Here is a 17,202-nt window from a genome sequence, read left to right on the forward strand (position 1 = left end):
GACAGGATAAAGAACTTGAATGCTGCTGAGCGTTATCAGCAGTGCTGGAATCCCTTCCTCCCACGTCAGCTGAAAGAATTCCTAATACAGAGCAGAGCGTTGCATGGATTCTACAGGATGACAGATCCAAAGTCTCTGCCAGATTTAGAGAAGACCCACGATTGGCGACTTCATGCTTGCAGTCCACCAGACAACTGCCAGCTTTCCAGGTGAGTCCACCCAGGAAGTGTAGAAGCAGGAATACTTGGCCACCTCCTTCCACACACACTGGTCGGTGTAGTTTAAAACAGGCAACACTCTAGGAGAGGAAGTAAAGCGCGCTGCTCAAGGAAGGCTACGGAACAGAGAAGTTTATTTTACACTATCCGTCCAAGAAAACAATCTCCATAAACCAGTGCAAAATGTGCAACAGAATCAATACGTGTGTCTTAGCTCTGAGAGCCCAAATTGGTGATTTCCTTTCCCGTTCCTCCTTCAGGCAGGTGCCCCATCGGCTTACGCTGGCCTCCGTTTGCACCATTGACAGAAACATTCAACCAATTTGTAGCAGGTTAATTTTACATTTCATACCAGAATGTGTACAAGGGACTGGGGGAAACCATACTGAATGAATGATAAGTGATCAGTGCTTAAAGTAAATACAAGGGCAGCAGGGGCAAGAATCCACAGTTTCAATAAATACAAGTGTAACAAGCATGGGTGGGTCTTAACTCGGTGGAATTAGTGGCATAATAATTCAGCATCATACAAAATCTAGCAGGGCTGTTGAGCGGTGATTGGCAGCAATGTTCACAATAACTTATGCCCTTGAGCGAGTCTGCATTGAACACATTCTGCGGTTCCAAAGGTGTCAGTTCTTGCCCTCCCTCCAGGATGGGAGGGCCGGAGCCGGGGCAGCTTGGTGGAGGCGTCCTGTGAGGAAGGACGCTGGCCCAGGAGCCAGCTGTCAGGGTCCAGTGTACTCAATACCGAGTGGCAAATTGGGACTTTATTGACGACGTCTGTGCAAAGTGTGCTTCTCTCCATTTTCCAAGAAACCAGTGTCTGTAACTCCTGCACGAAAGCAGTGGTGGCCTCTGGCTCACTCCTTGTCACCCCAAATACCAAGTGATGAGCGCGCATCTCAGGGACTCACGGGCTGGGAAGCTTCTGGCGCTGACTGCCTGGCACCTCACGGATGGGGAGTGTAACCAGGGCCCCTCATCGGAGGCCTCGGGCAGGCTAGAACTATTGCTTGAGAGACTAGAAGGAACCTAGTGAGAAAAAGATGATCCTAATGGATATGTGGGAAGCTGTCTTCTTCCTCGAAAGCTCATGCCCCCTAGGTAACGCCTATAGGACTTCAGGGAGGCATCCTTGGGTATGAAACGTTATGCATCTGTTCCTGGTGGCCTTGCCTACATGTTCCTCTACTAAGCACTAAATCCATGCATCTTCCACTGTGCCTGGGATTTGATCCCAGAAGACATGGCGGGGACAATCTGTGGATCGTCTGCTAATCCAGAGCCCAGGGAAAGAAGATGCAAGAGAAGCTCTCCATCTCTGGAAGAAAAGGAAGAAAAGGGGGAAGCCCACCCCCAAAGTGAAACAACCTTCCCAAATCCAGTAACCTAGGCATCACCTCAAAACATAACGAAACCCCGAACACTCCCTACCGTCAGCATATACCCTCTCCTCTCTATTCCTTTGACAGTCTCGCGTCATAAATTAGGTGTGTCTTCCATCCAATAACTTAAAAAAGGAGGAGGGATTGTAAGAAGTGTTGCCTGGCTTGGGCCAGTTAGCAGCCAGTTTTTGTGTTTTTTTTTGTTTTTTTTCTAGAATCTCAGTCACTGTTCAAAAATGGAGCCTGTAAATTCACGCGGATGTCAGAGTCTTCACACGGAGGAGACAGGGAGGGCGGCGGGCGGAGGCCACGGAGGAGGGGGAGCAGGGGGGCGGGGGCAGCCTGGGCCACTGAGGCAGGAGCGGAGGCCCGGGACCCGCGCGGGAGAACCGGAGACCCCGGCGCCGGGGTGGGGGGCCCGCGGGACTCGGGGTGCGGCTGGATTTCGTATTGCACAGAAAAGGAGGACCGCAGCTCGGCGGGCCTCCGGCGGATCAGTGGTCCCCGCACATGGGCAAGTTCACAAAGGTGAACACGTTGAACTCCGTCATGATGGAGAAGCACAGGAACACGCCGTACAGGAAAAGGCACCCGCACCCGAGCTTCTTGTCCAGCTGCCACTTGTTCAGGTGAACGCCAAACACCTGCAACACACACAGCCGGGGTCAGAGGGCACGGGAAGAGGCGGCACCGGGAGCGGGGCTTTGGGGTGGCCGGGCCAGGGGTCGCCAATGGCAGACCCTGCGGGGCACTGATGGTCTCTGAGCCCCCCAAGCTCCTCGCTCACATTTTGGAAGATCAGGACACCAAAAATCAAGAAGGGAAGCCAGACTTTGATTTTATTTATTTATTTTTTTAAAGATTTTATTTATTTGACAGGGTGAGAGAGAGTGAGCAAGAGCACAAGCAGGGGGAGAGGCCGAAGCAGACTCCCCACGGGGCAGGGAGCACAACACAGGACTCGTTTCCAGGCCCTCGGGATCATGAACCGAGCTGAAGGCCAATGCTTAACCGACTGAGCCACCCACGTGCCCTGGGAAGTCAGAACTTTAAAAAAACTTTTAAAAATCATAATGATGGAACCAATCGACATAGGCATGGTGAACGGCCACCACTCCTCACCCCCGACGGCAGCCCAGCACTGCTCTATGCCGCATCGCTGGCTCTGACTCCTCACCTTCTTGCCCCAAGTAGTCCCTGGCTCTTCCTGAGGACACATCTCCTGGCAGGCAGTGGTCGCATCTCTTCCATTCCCATGCCTGGGGGCAAGGAAGCTGTGCCCCTTGCTCCTCACTGCTGCTTCCCCAAAAGCACCAAGCGTAGAATCTAAAGCCTTCCAAAGCCATCCCGTCTGGCTACAGTCAACGCTGCAAACCCAGTCTCTTCCCCCTCCTCCTCCAGATCCCCGAATCCCATTCACTGTCACTTCTATCTATGGCACCCCTATGGTTAGCAAGAACAGAGACAACTCCATCCTCTCCACGTCAAACATCCCGCTCTCTGACTGCCACCTCCTCTTTCCTGCTTGGTCCATCTTCTACCCTTCCTCCTGCAACTCCACAGACCTGCAGGACCCAGAATTCATGGCTACCACTACCATTTCACTGCACGTCACCCCCTGTACCCACCTCCATCCCACCTTACCCTGCGGGAATTCCACCAGCAATCACTAGAACCACCCTGGACATCCATCGCCATTCACTGGCCTCTCTCTAGTGCTCTTGTCCTCCTGTGGTAAAGTCACAGCCTTCGGTTCCAGCTTAGTTTCCAGCTACACCACATTGCTTCCATGGTGCTGACCCAGCCTGGAGGAAACTGCCTGGCCATACCTGCCGAAGGGTCTCACTTTAAATTCAAACCTACAAACCTCGAAGGGGGCCATTTATGGCAATCATCCCACATTTCCCTAAGTGCATAGTCTCTCCCTTTCTTGGATGACAGTTTCCAGCCTCTCCTCTCTTCTCAGACCCCTTTACCCCCTTCTTAACCTTCACCCTTAGCACTTGACCGTGTTCCTGTCCCTAGAGCTCCACCACCAGATTCACTTGCTCGCCTTTTCTCCTGGTAGTGAGGACCTGCAGCCCACAGCCCTGCCCACGGCTCACACCTCCACACGTGTACACAATCCTGCCTCCCCCAACACTCTAGAACTTGGCCCCAGCAGCTGCCCCCTTCCATCTCCATCTGATCCCCATTCCACCCCTGGATTGCTCCAACTGGGATACAAGAATGCTGCTAGTTATCTCATTTGAAAAAACAACTACATTTTTTTCTGGATTCCCACTTCTTTCTTTACAGTAAGATGACTTGAAAGAGTTGTAAATACTGCTGTGTCCAATTTCTGTCCTTCCATTCTCTGTTAGCTTGTTCTACCCAATCTTCTGCCTCATTGTCCCACCAACTACCCTCTTCAGGAGCACCCACAACTTTGTATTTCTAACCCGAATGGCCAAAGCTCAGGACTCACTCCTGTGACAAGAGCCAATCACTCCCTTCACCCTGAAACATCTTCTCCACTTGGCTTCCAGATGCCATACTCTGCTGGTTTTCCTTCTGTCTCTCTGACTGCTCATTCTGTTTCATTTGGCATTTTATTATCATCACCCTGACATTCCCTAACATCATCTTGACCAGAGGGCACCAAGACTCGGATGTTGGGCTCTTCTCTTGTCTGTCTTTGCTCATCACCTGAGGCTTTAAATACCATCCACATTCTGGGGTCTCCAGCTTGGATGTGTCCCCTGAACTCACACTCATCTTTCCAATGGCTTTCTCGACCTCTTCCCTTATGTGTCAAACAGGCATTGCAAGCTCAAGATGTTTGACGTTGGTCTTTCCCCACTCCCAACAAACCTACTTCTCTTCCACTTTCCAGTAACCCCATTTCAACATCCCAGGTGGTAGCTAGCCCCACCTGCTACAGGTTCCACAGATGAAGCTGTAAGTATGCGCTCTGATGTCAGATGGCTTGCCCCTTCATTCATTCGGTGACAATTTCTCTAAAGGCCTCAGATGTTCACCTGTATAATGGGGCTGATGTAGTGGCTACCTGAGGGGTGTGTGGCGAGCTCCAAATGGGAAAGTGTATGCAGAGCATTGAGCACTATGTGTGGCTATGACAGGTATCATAACCCTAAGTCACACAAGACCCATAGAATCTCCTAAGCTACAGAAAAAAAGAATTGCACAGATTCCCACCTTTGGGTAAGGCAGTGTAGCTTTAGTAAATCCTTGACATTTGACTCACAGCCTGATCCTGTCAATGACCTCTAGTTTCCTGCCTGCCCTTCTGAATTCCTATTCTCTAGCACATGCCAGTGTAATTCAATGACTGTTTCCTTGAAAATTTCAGGAAAAGGCACATTGCATCTCAATGTTTTCTAATGTGATAATTCAATCACATTCTTGTATATTAACAGATACTTTATGTGGACCAGTCCATGTGTTGTTGTGAATCTATTCCTACCCCAACATGTCAGTTGAGTTGGAATGCCAGATTATACAAAGAGATACAATGGCCAAGATAGTGGAGTGGCATAAAAGTACACTGTCAATAAAATAATGTATTTTTAGTCTCTGAGTATTGGTTGAACCCATGGATTTATGGAGATGCTTATTAACCTGGAAAAGATAATTAATTGGAATCTACCCTTCTCTTTACTAATCCTGCAGAAAAAGTGGGATCTCCCTTTTGCTTTTGATAAAATGGCTTGTGCTTGACATGAGGCCGGGCCACACTTCTTAGAGGAGGGCTGGCTCCTTTCATAAAGCGGAAAGGCTTTCTAGTGAGTTGCTAGGATCCACTTCTAAAAGAAATAGCCATGAAGGAGATGGGACATCTGGAGGCTGATTATCCCCATCCACCCGGAGGCCAAGCCCATGTAGTGTCCAAACAAACTGTAGCCAAAGAACCCAAGGGTGGGATCGGGGGGTGGAGAGGGTGATGGAACACAGGAACTGGAGAGGGGAAGGAGCTCTAGCCCTACCGTGACAAAGACGGAGGCCAGGAGTAAGCCCACGGAGTAGATCAGTCCTCTGCTGTTCAGCCGAATCTGTAAGAAAAGATGCACAGTTAGGCTTCCAAAAAGCACTTGTTCAGTGCAGCGGCTCAAGCCAACTCTGAGTAGTGGTCAGGTCAAATCTCTCCTTTAGGATGGCAAACAAAAGGCAGCTTTGGCAGGAGTGCTTTGCCACTGGCAGCAGGGATGTGCACTTTCCTAGGACAGTCAGGGGGCTCACTTGTGTCATTCACTCCCAACCCAACCCCATCTTTCCCTCCAGAGGCAGTGCTTCCTGGGCTGCCCCATGGCCACTTGAATTCTCTGTTGTGTGTGGCCTGATTCTCATTTGCCCACAACACTTCCCTGTGGACCTGATCTCCAGGGAGTGTGCACATTCTTGACATACAACTTTTAGGGTAAATCTCATGACATGAGTGATGGGAGCCATACTTTGAAAAATATTACTAAACTTTTTATCTCTTTTGCATTCAGTTGTCTGTGAACTCCACCCAAATTTGATGGGAAGAGGTGGATGAGTCTTGCTATTGTGAGCAAGCAAAGAAGAGGAAAGAGTTAACATCCCATTCCTGATATTCAGAAGAGGATTTTGTTGTGTTTGTCTTTCAGAGTGGGGTTAGCTGCCAAACATTGAGGAGAAAGAGAGAAAACAATTTTTGGAATTCTTATAAAATAGCACTGTCAAGTAGAACTTTCTGCCGTGATAAAAACGTCCTGTAACTGTGTTGTCCCATATGGCTGCCATTAGTCACTTGTGGCTCATACACCAGATAAAATTTTAATCTTACCTTCAGTTAATTCAGATTTATATTTAAAGAGCCATATGTGAAAAAAAAAAAAAAATAAAGAGCCATATGTGATTACTGGCTGCAGTATTGGGCAGGGCAGGTAGGGAATATTGAGAGGCCAACCAGGCCAAAAAAGATTATATAGCGCTTCTTCCATAGTGTAGGGAAGATGTTCCTTCTGCCTTGACCTAGGTCAAAGTCATGAGGTCAGCTACCCCGAGATAGGAGGTATGCCTTAGAGCAGCCATGCTCAAAGCATCCTCCCTGAACCAGCATCACCTGGGTACTTAAATGCAGGATCTCAGCATCCTCCCCAGACTTCCTGAGTGAGAAACTTTGGGGATGGGTGCATCCATGTGTTTTAATAAACCCCTAGGTGATTCTGATGCATGAGAAAGTTTAAGAACCACTGACTTTGAGTAAGTACTGAGGCTAAATCTATTTCTGATCTCTACAGATTTGGGGGCTCAGACTTTGATATTCATTTTCACCAGTTCTCTTGGAAAGTCTTATCTGCATTGAGGTTTGGAAATGAGGCCATAGAGCCCCCACCAATGTGCACTGTCCAGCTGGGAGTCAAAGGCTCGCCTGTGTCCACAGGAAGGAAAAGCAAGGCAGGTTGATCATTTGATTAGAGAACTGAGTGGTGATTATGAGTGGAAGTGGTCTGGGGCCATTCTGACATGGTTCAGGGCACCCCTTGCCACCCTTTTACCAGTTCACCCCTAGGGTGTAGGAATGGCACATGTGGGTATCTCTGTAGGTGGGTGTGTTCGGTTTACCTTTTGGTGACAGAAAACTCCATGCCCTTAACAGTCAAAACTTTTGTGTGGGGACCCAGGAGCATAACACATCTCCTTATGCAATGTCTGTCATAGAGGGAATTCACTGGACCCTCTTCCGCTTTGCCAGCACAATCCATGTGAGCCAACCATCTGTTGAACTCCAGGGAAAGTATTCCCAGCCATTGAATGCCTTCTTAAGAGCAAATGACTCAGTCATATCTCTGTGATGTTGAAGAAATGGGTTGACTTGGTTAAATCAGTGTAAAAAAAATGAGGGATTTAGACCCATTCTTGTTCAGCTGGTAGCTTATCTTCCTGCAGACTTTCCATCTGGCTATAGGTAGATTTTCTCCTTCCATCAGCAGGATAGGTATAAAGAGGCCAGTATCCAGGAGTATATCACAAATGCCTTCTACTGAAAAAGTATTCTGTCCATACTGAACCTACAATAATCCTACATGTACCCTGACCAGAGAGTTGAAGGGCAGAAGCAGGGCTTCCAGAGTGAGATGGCAGCCGCTGTGCAGAGTGAGGAAGAGTCCGCTGAGGCTCTCCTCTTTTTTTTTTTTAATTTATTTTTTATTGGTGTTCAATTTACTAACATACAGAATAACCCCCAGTGCCCGTCACCCATTCACTCCCACCCCCCGCCCTTCTCCCCTTCCACCACCCCTAGTTCGTTTCCCAGAGTTAGCAGTCTTTACGTTCTGTCTCCCTTTCTGATATTTCCCACAGATTTCTTCTCCCTTCCCTTATATTCCCTTTCACTATTATTTATATTCCCCAAATGAATGAGAACATATAATGTTTGTCCTTCACCGACTGACTTACTTCACTCAGCGAGGCTCTCCTCTTCATACAGTCCTTGGGCTCACCCTGAAACTGTGAACACACACTCAGATACCCTTTTGAGCTCTTAACTATCAACATTGCATGGATTCTTCTAAGCATGTGGTCAATGCAATCCTAGCCCCACTCACCCTTTGAGTTCCAGGGTTGAATCCTTGTCAGCAATATGAATTGCGTAAAGTGATTTCCTGCCCTTAGGAAACCAAAGAGCTAGTGAGAGCCAAGCTCCAAGCTGGAAAATTCTCTTTGGCTAAGCCTTCTGTCTTTTCAAAATGAATCATATTCAACTAGAGCTTTGGAGCTTTACTCTTCCTCCATTGACATAAAATGTCGAAGAGTGGTGCTTCTCAAATTCTAAATCTGCCTCCAAAGGCTAAAGACAACTGACGTGGTGGGGTTTATGAGTATTTTTCACATTTTCACCTTTTCCTCTACAATCTTCCTTTGGTAATGGATTGCACCCAGGGGTAATTTTTGTTTTTTCATTCATTACAGACCTGGGGTCTCAGAATTTAGATGTATTCCTTGCTATCTGAACCCCCACCTGCATACGGACATGGCAATCAGGAATGGTTCCTTCAGATGCCCCTGGGTCTAACTAGAACATCTCCCAATCACTGGAGACTACGGTTGGTTTGGAGCAAGAGTTGGCCAACTATGGGCCACGGGCCAAATCTGGCCCATTGCCTGATTTTGTGGATGAAATTTTTTGGAGCTTAGCTCGTGCATTTGCATATTGTATACTTCTGCCTTCATGTAGCAGTAGCAGAGTCAAGAAGTTTGATAGAAACCATGTGGCCCACAAAACTTGTATTTCCCCTCTGGCCCTTTCCAAAAAGTTTGCTGATCCCTGCTTTAGAGCATGGGCTTCAGACCCAGTTCACCGAACCCGTTCTGAATCCCTGCTCAGCCACTCACTTGCTTTACAATCATGGAAAAGGGACTTAACTTCCCCAAGCCTCAGTTTTCTGAGAAGTAAAAGGGGATAATACAATTTCTACCTCATGAGGTGGTTGTGAGGATTAACTGAATTAATCCATGTTAAAAAGCTTGAACAGAATCGAAGAAGGACAAATATTATACGGTCTCATTCATTTGGGGAATATAAATAATAGTGAAAGGGAATAAAGGGGAAAGGAGGAAAAATAAGTGGGAAATATCAGAAAGGGAGACAGAACATGAAAGACTCCTAACTCTGGGAAACGAACTAGGGGTGGTGGAAGGGGAGGAAGGTAGGGGGGGTGGGGGTGACTGGGTGGCGGGCACTGAGGTGGGCACTTGACAGGATGAGCACTGGGTGTTATTCTGTATGTTGGCAAATTGAACACCAATAAAAAATAAATTTATTATTAAAAAAATAAAGCAACTTGCAAAAAAAAAAAAAAAAAAAAAGCTTGAACAGGACCCGGCGTACCAGCGTACAGTGAGTTCTCAATGTCTCTGGGCCATTATTCTCCACTCACTCATGAGCCATCTAATCCCTTCTCTGGTACCCCTGGCTGCTTCTTTTATAAACTCACCACCCAGCAGTCCCCTGATCAAAGTGTCGGTAGATAACAATCACCACAAGGGTGGGGACCATGTCAGATTTTATGCTCTGCCTGGCACAGGGCTGAGCACAGACCACATGCTTCAGTGCATAACCATTGAACAGACGATGAATCCATTTCAGTGCAGAAGTCAAATGGAGCAGAGTGGACTTGTCAGAGAGAGGCTGGGAGCAGGGAGACCCTGGCTGCCACTTTCCAGATGGTGTTCCAGAGGCGATACAATCCTGTCCAATATTCCCTGTCCCTTTTCTCCACTTTATTTTTCTGTGAATGTGTATAGATTTTTTTCTTAACATTTTATCATGAAAGTTTTCAAGCATTCAGAAAAATGGAAAGAATTATACCCGTTTATTGTACCATTTTACCAAAGGGCTGGATTTAGTTCACAGGTCTTTTGTTTCTAGATGCAATTTCTGTGTGGTGACATCCACAAATCATAATTACAGTGTTCAATGTGTTTTGAGAAACATATATACCTGTGTAACTCAAACTGTAGCCGTGATATAGAGCACTTCCATCCTCCCCAGAAAGTTCTGTTATCTCCTCATCAGTCTCACCAGCATTAATCACTGCTTCTAAGGTTAGCTCAGCCAAGAAAATTCATATAAATGGAGCCCTATAATATGCATTCTTTTATACCAGTATTTTACTCAGCATAATTTTTAAAGATTTCTTCATTTCCTTTGTGTTTTTCATTGTATCAATAGCTCATTTCCTTTTGTAACAGCATAAACATATCACCATTTGTCTAATTATTCTACTGTGTATGGACATCTGGGTTGCTTCCAGTTTGGGGCCATTAACATGCATTGATTTTATAATTCACAAACACAATGAAAAGAGACCTACAGTGGCCCCTCTCACTCAGAGGAGAAGCAGGAATGAAGATAAGGAAGATAGCCAGGGGGTCTGCTGGAGCCTCAAACAGTCTTTCACACCCCAGCATCTCCTCTCTGTAGCTGAGCACTTGGGAGCCTCTCCAAACAGGAGAGATTCACCTTCCTCACCTTAACATACCACTGTCTCCCTTTTAGAATCTCAGTTTGGTCAGATGGGGTGCGTACCTCCTTTCTGCCCCACCTCTATTCTGCTCATCCCTCCCTAAGTCCTTTTGTCTCTTCCAAGTTCACTGAGCCCTCGCTGGCCCTATCCCCACTTCTGATGCAGATCGTGTGCTGACCTTGCCTGGGTAGTCTTCTTAGCTCCCAGCTAGTCCCACTGTTCTGACAGCAGATGCCCAGGTCTTCAGGTTTTCCTCCTTCCACACAGTACCTAGCTTCCCACTAGTCTACATACACTGTGTGCTTAAATAAGCTGAGCACATGTGTATGCTTGTGCATGGATGTATGTGCGTATGTGTACACACACGTGGGTGCATGTGCATGTTGGAGGCAGTGAGGCTGGGTGACAAGGGACAAGAGTGCAGAGCTGGATGAGGAGACAGATGTGTGTGGGGGGGCTTTAAGCTTATATTTAAATTTTTTTTAAAGAGTTTATTTATTCACACAGAGAGAGTGTGAGCATGCACCAGCAGGGGGAACGGCAGAGGGAGAGGGAGAAGCAGGCTCCCTGCTGAATAGAAAGCCAGATTCAGGGCTCAATCCCAGGACCCTGAAATCATAACCTGAGTGGAGGGCAGATACTTAACCAACTGAGCCACCTGGGCACCCTAAGCTGATCTTTTTAGGGAACAGAGTGAGGGGGCACCGAAATTGTTTGTTTGTTTGTTTGTTTGTTTGTTTGTTTGTTTGGTAAAAAAATTTGAGGCATAATCTCCATATAGTAAAGGTCAAATCCCTACTATTGGCTAAGTTTTGATCAATGCCAATGCATGTTCCCACGTAACCCACATCTCAACAAGATATAAAACAGTTCCATCCCTTGTCTGAGGAAAGCATCCTCGTCCTACGGACCGACGGGAAAGCAGCTTCTGCAGCCCAGCTGTCCATGCTGCAGAGCGTCTGCCCCTACTGCCTACGTCCTCCAGTCCTTCCTGTTTCTCCTGCCTAAAGGACATCTGGACACTTTGAATTTTTCCATAAAACTGATCATTAAATCTTTAGAACTGTTAGGAACCAAGGACCTCCCTTCAGTAGACTTTTCCCTGATTCCAACTACCTTAAGTTTGCTCAGATTTGTGGGTGGCTTCATCCCCTCGACTAAACATTTAGTCCTTTGTTAGGTTGACATCACAGAAGCACTGAAATCAACAGTCCAATAAAATACGAACTAGCCATGAAAAAAAAAATAAAACAGTTCTATCACCCCAATAAGTTTCCCCGAGGGCAGCAAATTTAACTCAACCCCCTCAAAAACTAGTTTCTTGGGGCATGTTAAGCCAGACAATAGCACAGACTGTTCTCATTTCTGGGCCACCTTTGCAAAAGGCATGGGAGCCCTCGCTGTGCATAGTGTTGATCTAAACAATGGTTTCCCTGCTTCCTGAGTCACTGAGGCAGGGTCCATTAAGTGTAAATGCAGAAAATCTTCATGGCAATGCCCACCAGAGAGCATGCAAGGCCCAACTGCCCTGACATTTAATACTGTTTTTATTTCTTGCCTTCAAAATATGTGAATTCATTCTCTAATTCCTCATGGCAGTTGTTGCAGAGAAAACAGAAGGCTGGCTGGTTGCCAAGTCAACAGGAATTTAGCCCACAATGCATGCATATTTTTCATCTGGATGCACACACAGACACCCATTCAGACCTAGTTTTATGTGTGCACGTGGTTCATAAATAGTTCCCTAAATCTTACCCTAGGGGGTCAGAAATCGCCAGCTTCAAAGATTCTCACTTCCCCCATATTACAGTTTAAAATCTTTCCCTGGTCTGAGGTCAGCTCCACACAACCAGCCAATTTTTTAGGAAAAATAAGAAGATTCTGGATTTTTGCTAAATATGTATGACCTGGAACACCTGCTTCATGTCACTTTCCATTTTAAGATTTGGGTAACTGGAACACCTGTGTCGGTGTAGGCTCCAAATTGATGTGTCTAGCCTTGGTTTGATGTTGTAAGATATCACCGGGAGGGAATCTCTTCCCCTGAACAATTAAATGTGGAGAGAAAGTGAATAAGCCTACAGAGAAGAGGCACTTTAATGACAGCTGGTGCATGAGTCCCATCCTGTCCAGAGGCTCTCACAAATATAGGGTTTCATGGAATTCTAGTGGCGATTCTGGAGGTAGGTAGGGCGGGTTTTGTTTTCCTCATGCAAAGATGACACAACTGATGCTCTAGGAGTTCAGCACTTGGCCAAGGTAAGACTCTGCTCACCAATTTCCATTCATGTGTGGGTGTGGGTTTTCCCCACACACCTAAGCATTTCTGTGACCCCAGATGGGTATCCTACAACTTAACTCTTTTAAAAAAATTTTTTTTTTGCTGTCACACTATTTACTTAGTGACAGCATCAGATCCCATAGGTGAAGGGCTCTATCCTACAAGACAGCCCTCCCCCACCCCAGATGACAATACAGGTCCAGAGGTCAACTGTACTTCTGATGGACTAGCTATAGATTGGAGATTCGTTTTATTTTATTTTATTTTATTTTATTTTATTTTATTTTATATTATATTTTATTTTATTATTTTATTTTATTTTTTTGTATATATATATTTTTGTATATTTTTTATTGGAGTTCAATTTGCCAACATATAGCACAACACCCAGTGCTCATCCCGTCAAGTGCCCCCCTCGGTGCCCGTCACCCAGTTACCCCATCCCCCCGCCCACCTCCCCTTCCACTACCCCTTGTTCGTTTCCCAGAGTTAAGGGTCTCTCATGTTCCGTCACCCTCACTGATGTTTCCCGCTCATCTCCTCTCCTTTCCCCTTTATTCCCTTTCACTAATTTTTATATTCCCCAAATGAATGAGACCATATGTTTGTCCTTCTCCGATTGACTTACTTCACTCAGCATAATACCCTCCAGTTCCATTCACGTTGAAGCAAATGGTGGGTATTTGTCGTTTCTAATGGCTGAGGAATATTCCATTGTATACATAGACCACAGCTTCTTTATCCATTCAACTTTTGATGGACACTGAGGCTTCTTCCACAGTTTGGCTGTTGTGGACATTGCTGCTAGAAACATCGGGGTGCAGGTGTCCCGGCGCTTCACTGCATCTGTATCTTTGGGGTAAATCCCCAGCAGTGCAATTGCTGGGTCGTAGGGCAGGTCTATTTTTAACTCTTTGAGGAACCTCCACACAGTTTTCCAGAGTGGCTGCACCAGTTCACATTCCCATCAACACTGCAAGAGGGCTCCCCTTTCTCCGCATCCTCTCCAACATTTGTTGTTTCCTGTCTTGTTAACTTTCCCCATTCTCACTGGTGTGAGGTGGGATCTCACTGTGGTTTTGATTTGTATTTCCCTGATGGCCAGTGATGCGGAGCCTTTTCTCATGTGCTTGTTGGCCATGTCTACGTCTTCCTCTGTGAGATTTCTGCTCATATCTTCTGCCCATTTCATGTTTGTTTCTTTGCTGTTGAGTTTAGTAAGTTCTTTATAGATCTTGGAAACTAGCCCTTTATCTGATACGTCATTTGCAAATATCTTCTCCCATTCTGTAGGTTGTCTTTTAGATTTGCGTCTTTTAGTTTTTTTTTTTCTTTCGCTGTGCAGAAGCATTTTATCTGGATTAAGTCCCAATAATTCATTTTTGCTTTTGTTTCTTTTGCCTTCACAGATGTATCTTGCAAGAAGTTACTGTGGCCGAGTTCAAAAAGGGTGTTGCCTGTGTTCTCCTCTAGGATTTTGATGGAATCTTGTCTCACATTTAGATCTTTCATCCATTTTGAGTGTATCTTTGTGTATGGTGCAAGAGAGTGGTCTAGTTTCATTCTTCTGCATGTGGATGTCCAATTTTCCCAGCACCATTTATTGAAGAGACTTTCTTCCAATGGATAGTCTTTCCTCCTTTATCGAATATTAGTTGACCATAAAGTTGAGGGTCCACTTCTGGATTCTCTATTCTGTTCCATTGATCTATGTGTCTGTTTTTGTGCCAGTACCACACTGTTTTGATGATCACAGCTTTGTAGTACAACTTGAAATCTGGCATTGTGATGCCCCCGGCTCTGGTTGTCTTCTTCAATATTAGATTGGAGATTCCAAGGACCTCCTCCTTGGGTTTGACTAGTTTGTTAGAGTGGACACATTTTACCAACTAGATGACAGGTATGTTATATAAGGATATAACTTAAGAGTAGCCAGATGGAAGAAATGTACAGGGTGAGGTATTGGAAAAGGGAGCAGAGCCTCCATACTGTCCCCAGCAAACCGCTGTCCCCAAATCTCCACATGTTCACTAATCCGGAAGCTCTCTGAACCCTGTCCCTCTGGAGGCTTCACTGCAGAGGCAATTGATTAATTCACCGGCTATTGGCAACTGATTCAACTTCCAGCCTCTCTCGTCTCCCTGGAGGTCAGGGTTTGGACTGGAAATTTCAGCCTTTTAATTACATGGTTGGTTCTCCTGACAACCAGCTCCCATCCTTAGGTGGGATCCAAAAGTCACCTCATTAACATAAAAGAAGATACCTATAGCTCTTTGGAAAAATACAGAAATTTTAGGAGCTCTGTTCTAGAAACAGGGAGGAAGATCAAACGTATTTCTTACTATACATCACAATATCACACGTAACCAAGGAGCTGGTAAGGGATTAGTGTAGACTGAGAATTGGAATTCTGACAGTAAATTCTGGATTCTTCCTTGCACCCTGAAGGGCACGTGGAAAATGCTAGAATTCTCTTCACCCACTAATAGCCCTCAAAAGTGGCATCCTAGTCCTTCCTGCCTATCATTTCTGAAACCATCCTGAATAAACTGTCACCCTGAATAAGCTGTAAGAACTACAGATGTCAGTGTGGCAAATGCCCTTGAGACTGCATGTCCCAGTACTCCTTCTTATCATTTTCGTGGGACCAGCTACCTCTCCACAATGAGTACTAGTGTCTATGCCTGGAGAGCTTGTCCCCGAAGTGTCAAGCTGCCCTGTATCAGTGACTCTTGCGATGGATACATAAATACGAGGCTCCCCTGCCCCTCAGATGGGGTCATTCTGAGATAGGAGTGTGCACCATTTGCTAGAGCCCCTCAACCTCATGGGCTCAACTCTAGTCACTGTGACTGCTATTGTCTGCCTTCCTTACCCATCTCACCTCCCCGCTTCCCCGCTGGAGTGTCCCACCTCTCCTCAATACCTGCCTCACCTCAAATCTTTGTCTCAGGATTGAATGGTGTTTGGGGGTGGATCTAAACTGGGGTAGTGAAATAAATAGGCTTCAGGCCTTAGGCAACCCAGGTAAGCCCATCCACAGGGGATCTGTAAGGACCTTGCCTTCCCCCAAATATCACCTCATTTTTCTGACACAGTGCCTGAATTTAACACAAAATTTCCCTTAATGGGATTGGGTAGCATCACTGTAGCTCCCAGGAGCTCTGCTAGGACAACCTCAGGAAGAACCATTCAGTAAGATGTTGGCCAACAGTCCCCAGATTCCCTATCCAGATGCTGTGGTAACAGTTTGGCCCTGGCATTCTGGCATTTTGCTGCCTTCCATGGTGCAAATGCTCCAGTCTGGCTGGTTGTTAGCCACCATTATGGCCTCACTGAAGGTGGGGTTGCAAGGAGTCATGCAATCTCTTCTGGTGAGCCTGTAAGAGGAGGTTTCAGTGCCCCACTGTCTGCTCATGGTTGGGAAAGAACAAAGGAAAGCCGGACCTGGCAGCAGGAGCAGTATCTAGATGTTGGGAACCTGATTTGGGAAAGCTTACTGCCAAAGATGAGAAGGAAGGATGTGGAAGTACTTAAGAACTGACTAGCTCATTGGTTTATGCTACACAGGCCCAGGCCTTCTCCTGGGTTCTGGGGAGCATTAGTTGAGAGAGATCTAGCTCCTGCACATCAGTGATAACAGTCCCATGGGATTCTGGAGGGAGTAAATTTGGCAGGAGTAGCCTTCTTGGAGGAGGAAATGGTTGGCTGAAGGTTGATCTTAGAAGAAAAGCTTTCAGGAAAGCCTTGATGTACTTGGCCACACTACCCTTGAAACATTCTCCTGGCTTCACAGCCCCACTTTCTGGTTGACTGTTCCTCAGCCTCCTTCACTACATGTTTTTATTTTTCCCAACCCAACATCAGAATATAGTTCTGGGCTCTCTTCTATATCTACCTTTACTTCCTTTATGAGCTCTATGCCTCGAAAACCATTTAAAGCTACTGATTTCCAAGTTTATGCCTGCAGCCAAGACCTCAGCCCTGAACTCAGGCCCATTTATCCCACTGTCTACCTGACATCTCCACTTGGATGACCCTCACACATATCATACATAATCTGTCCCCTTGTTACTTCCTCCTAAATAGGTTCCCCATCCCACCACCTGTCTTCCTCATCTCCATAAAGGGCACTAGAAATTACTTTCAATTTTTCTTTCTCATCCCCTCCATACATCCATCAGAAAACCTTGTCAATTCTTTTGAAAAATCTCTTTTTATCCCTTTCTACTCTCACACTACCTTATCTCATGTCGCCAGCATCTTGTCACCAGCTCCCTGACTTGTCTTCCTCTTCTTTGCCTTCTCGTAATGCATTTTCA

The 17,202-nt window shown here is 46.2% G+C and overlaps 1 protein-coding gene across 2 annotated transcripts in view; it reads right to left on the reverse strand.

The window, feature by feature from the left end:
* Window positions 1-335: 335 nt before the first annotated feature.
* SLC24A3 (solute carrier family 24 member 3) overlaps window positions 336-17,202 on the reverse strand; it is a 481,089-nt gene continuing 464,222 nt past the window's right edge. For both annotated transcript variants that reach the window (XM_077872013.1, XM_077872012.1), the window contains 2 exons: window positions 5,593-5,658; window positions 336-2,250 (listed from right to left, as the gene is read on the reverse strand). In XM_077872013.1, the coding sequence (XP_077728139.1) occupies window positions 2,101-2,250; window positions 5,593-5,658 (216 nt within the window). In that variant the 3' untranslated portion in view covers window positions 336-2,100. The remainder of the gene's footprint in view (window positions 2,251-5,592; window positions 5,659-17,202) is intronic.

This window comes from Canis aureus, chromosome 26 (assembly GCF_053574225.1).
Source record: "Canis aureus isolate CA01 chromosome 26, VMU_Caureus_v.1.0, whole genome shotgun sequence".
Taxonomy (NCBI): Eukaryota; Metazoa; Chordata; class Mammalia; order Carnivora; family Canidae; genus Canis; species Canis aureus.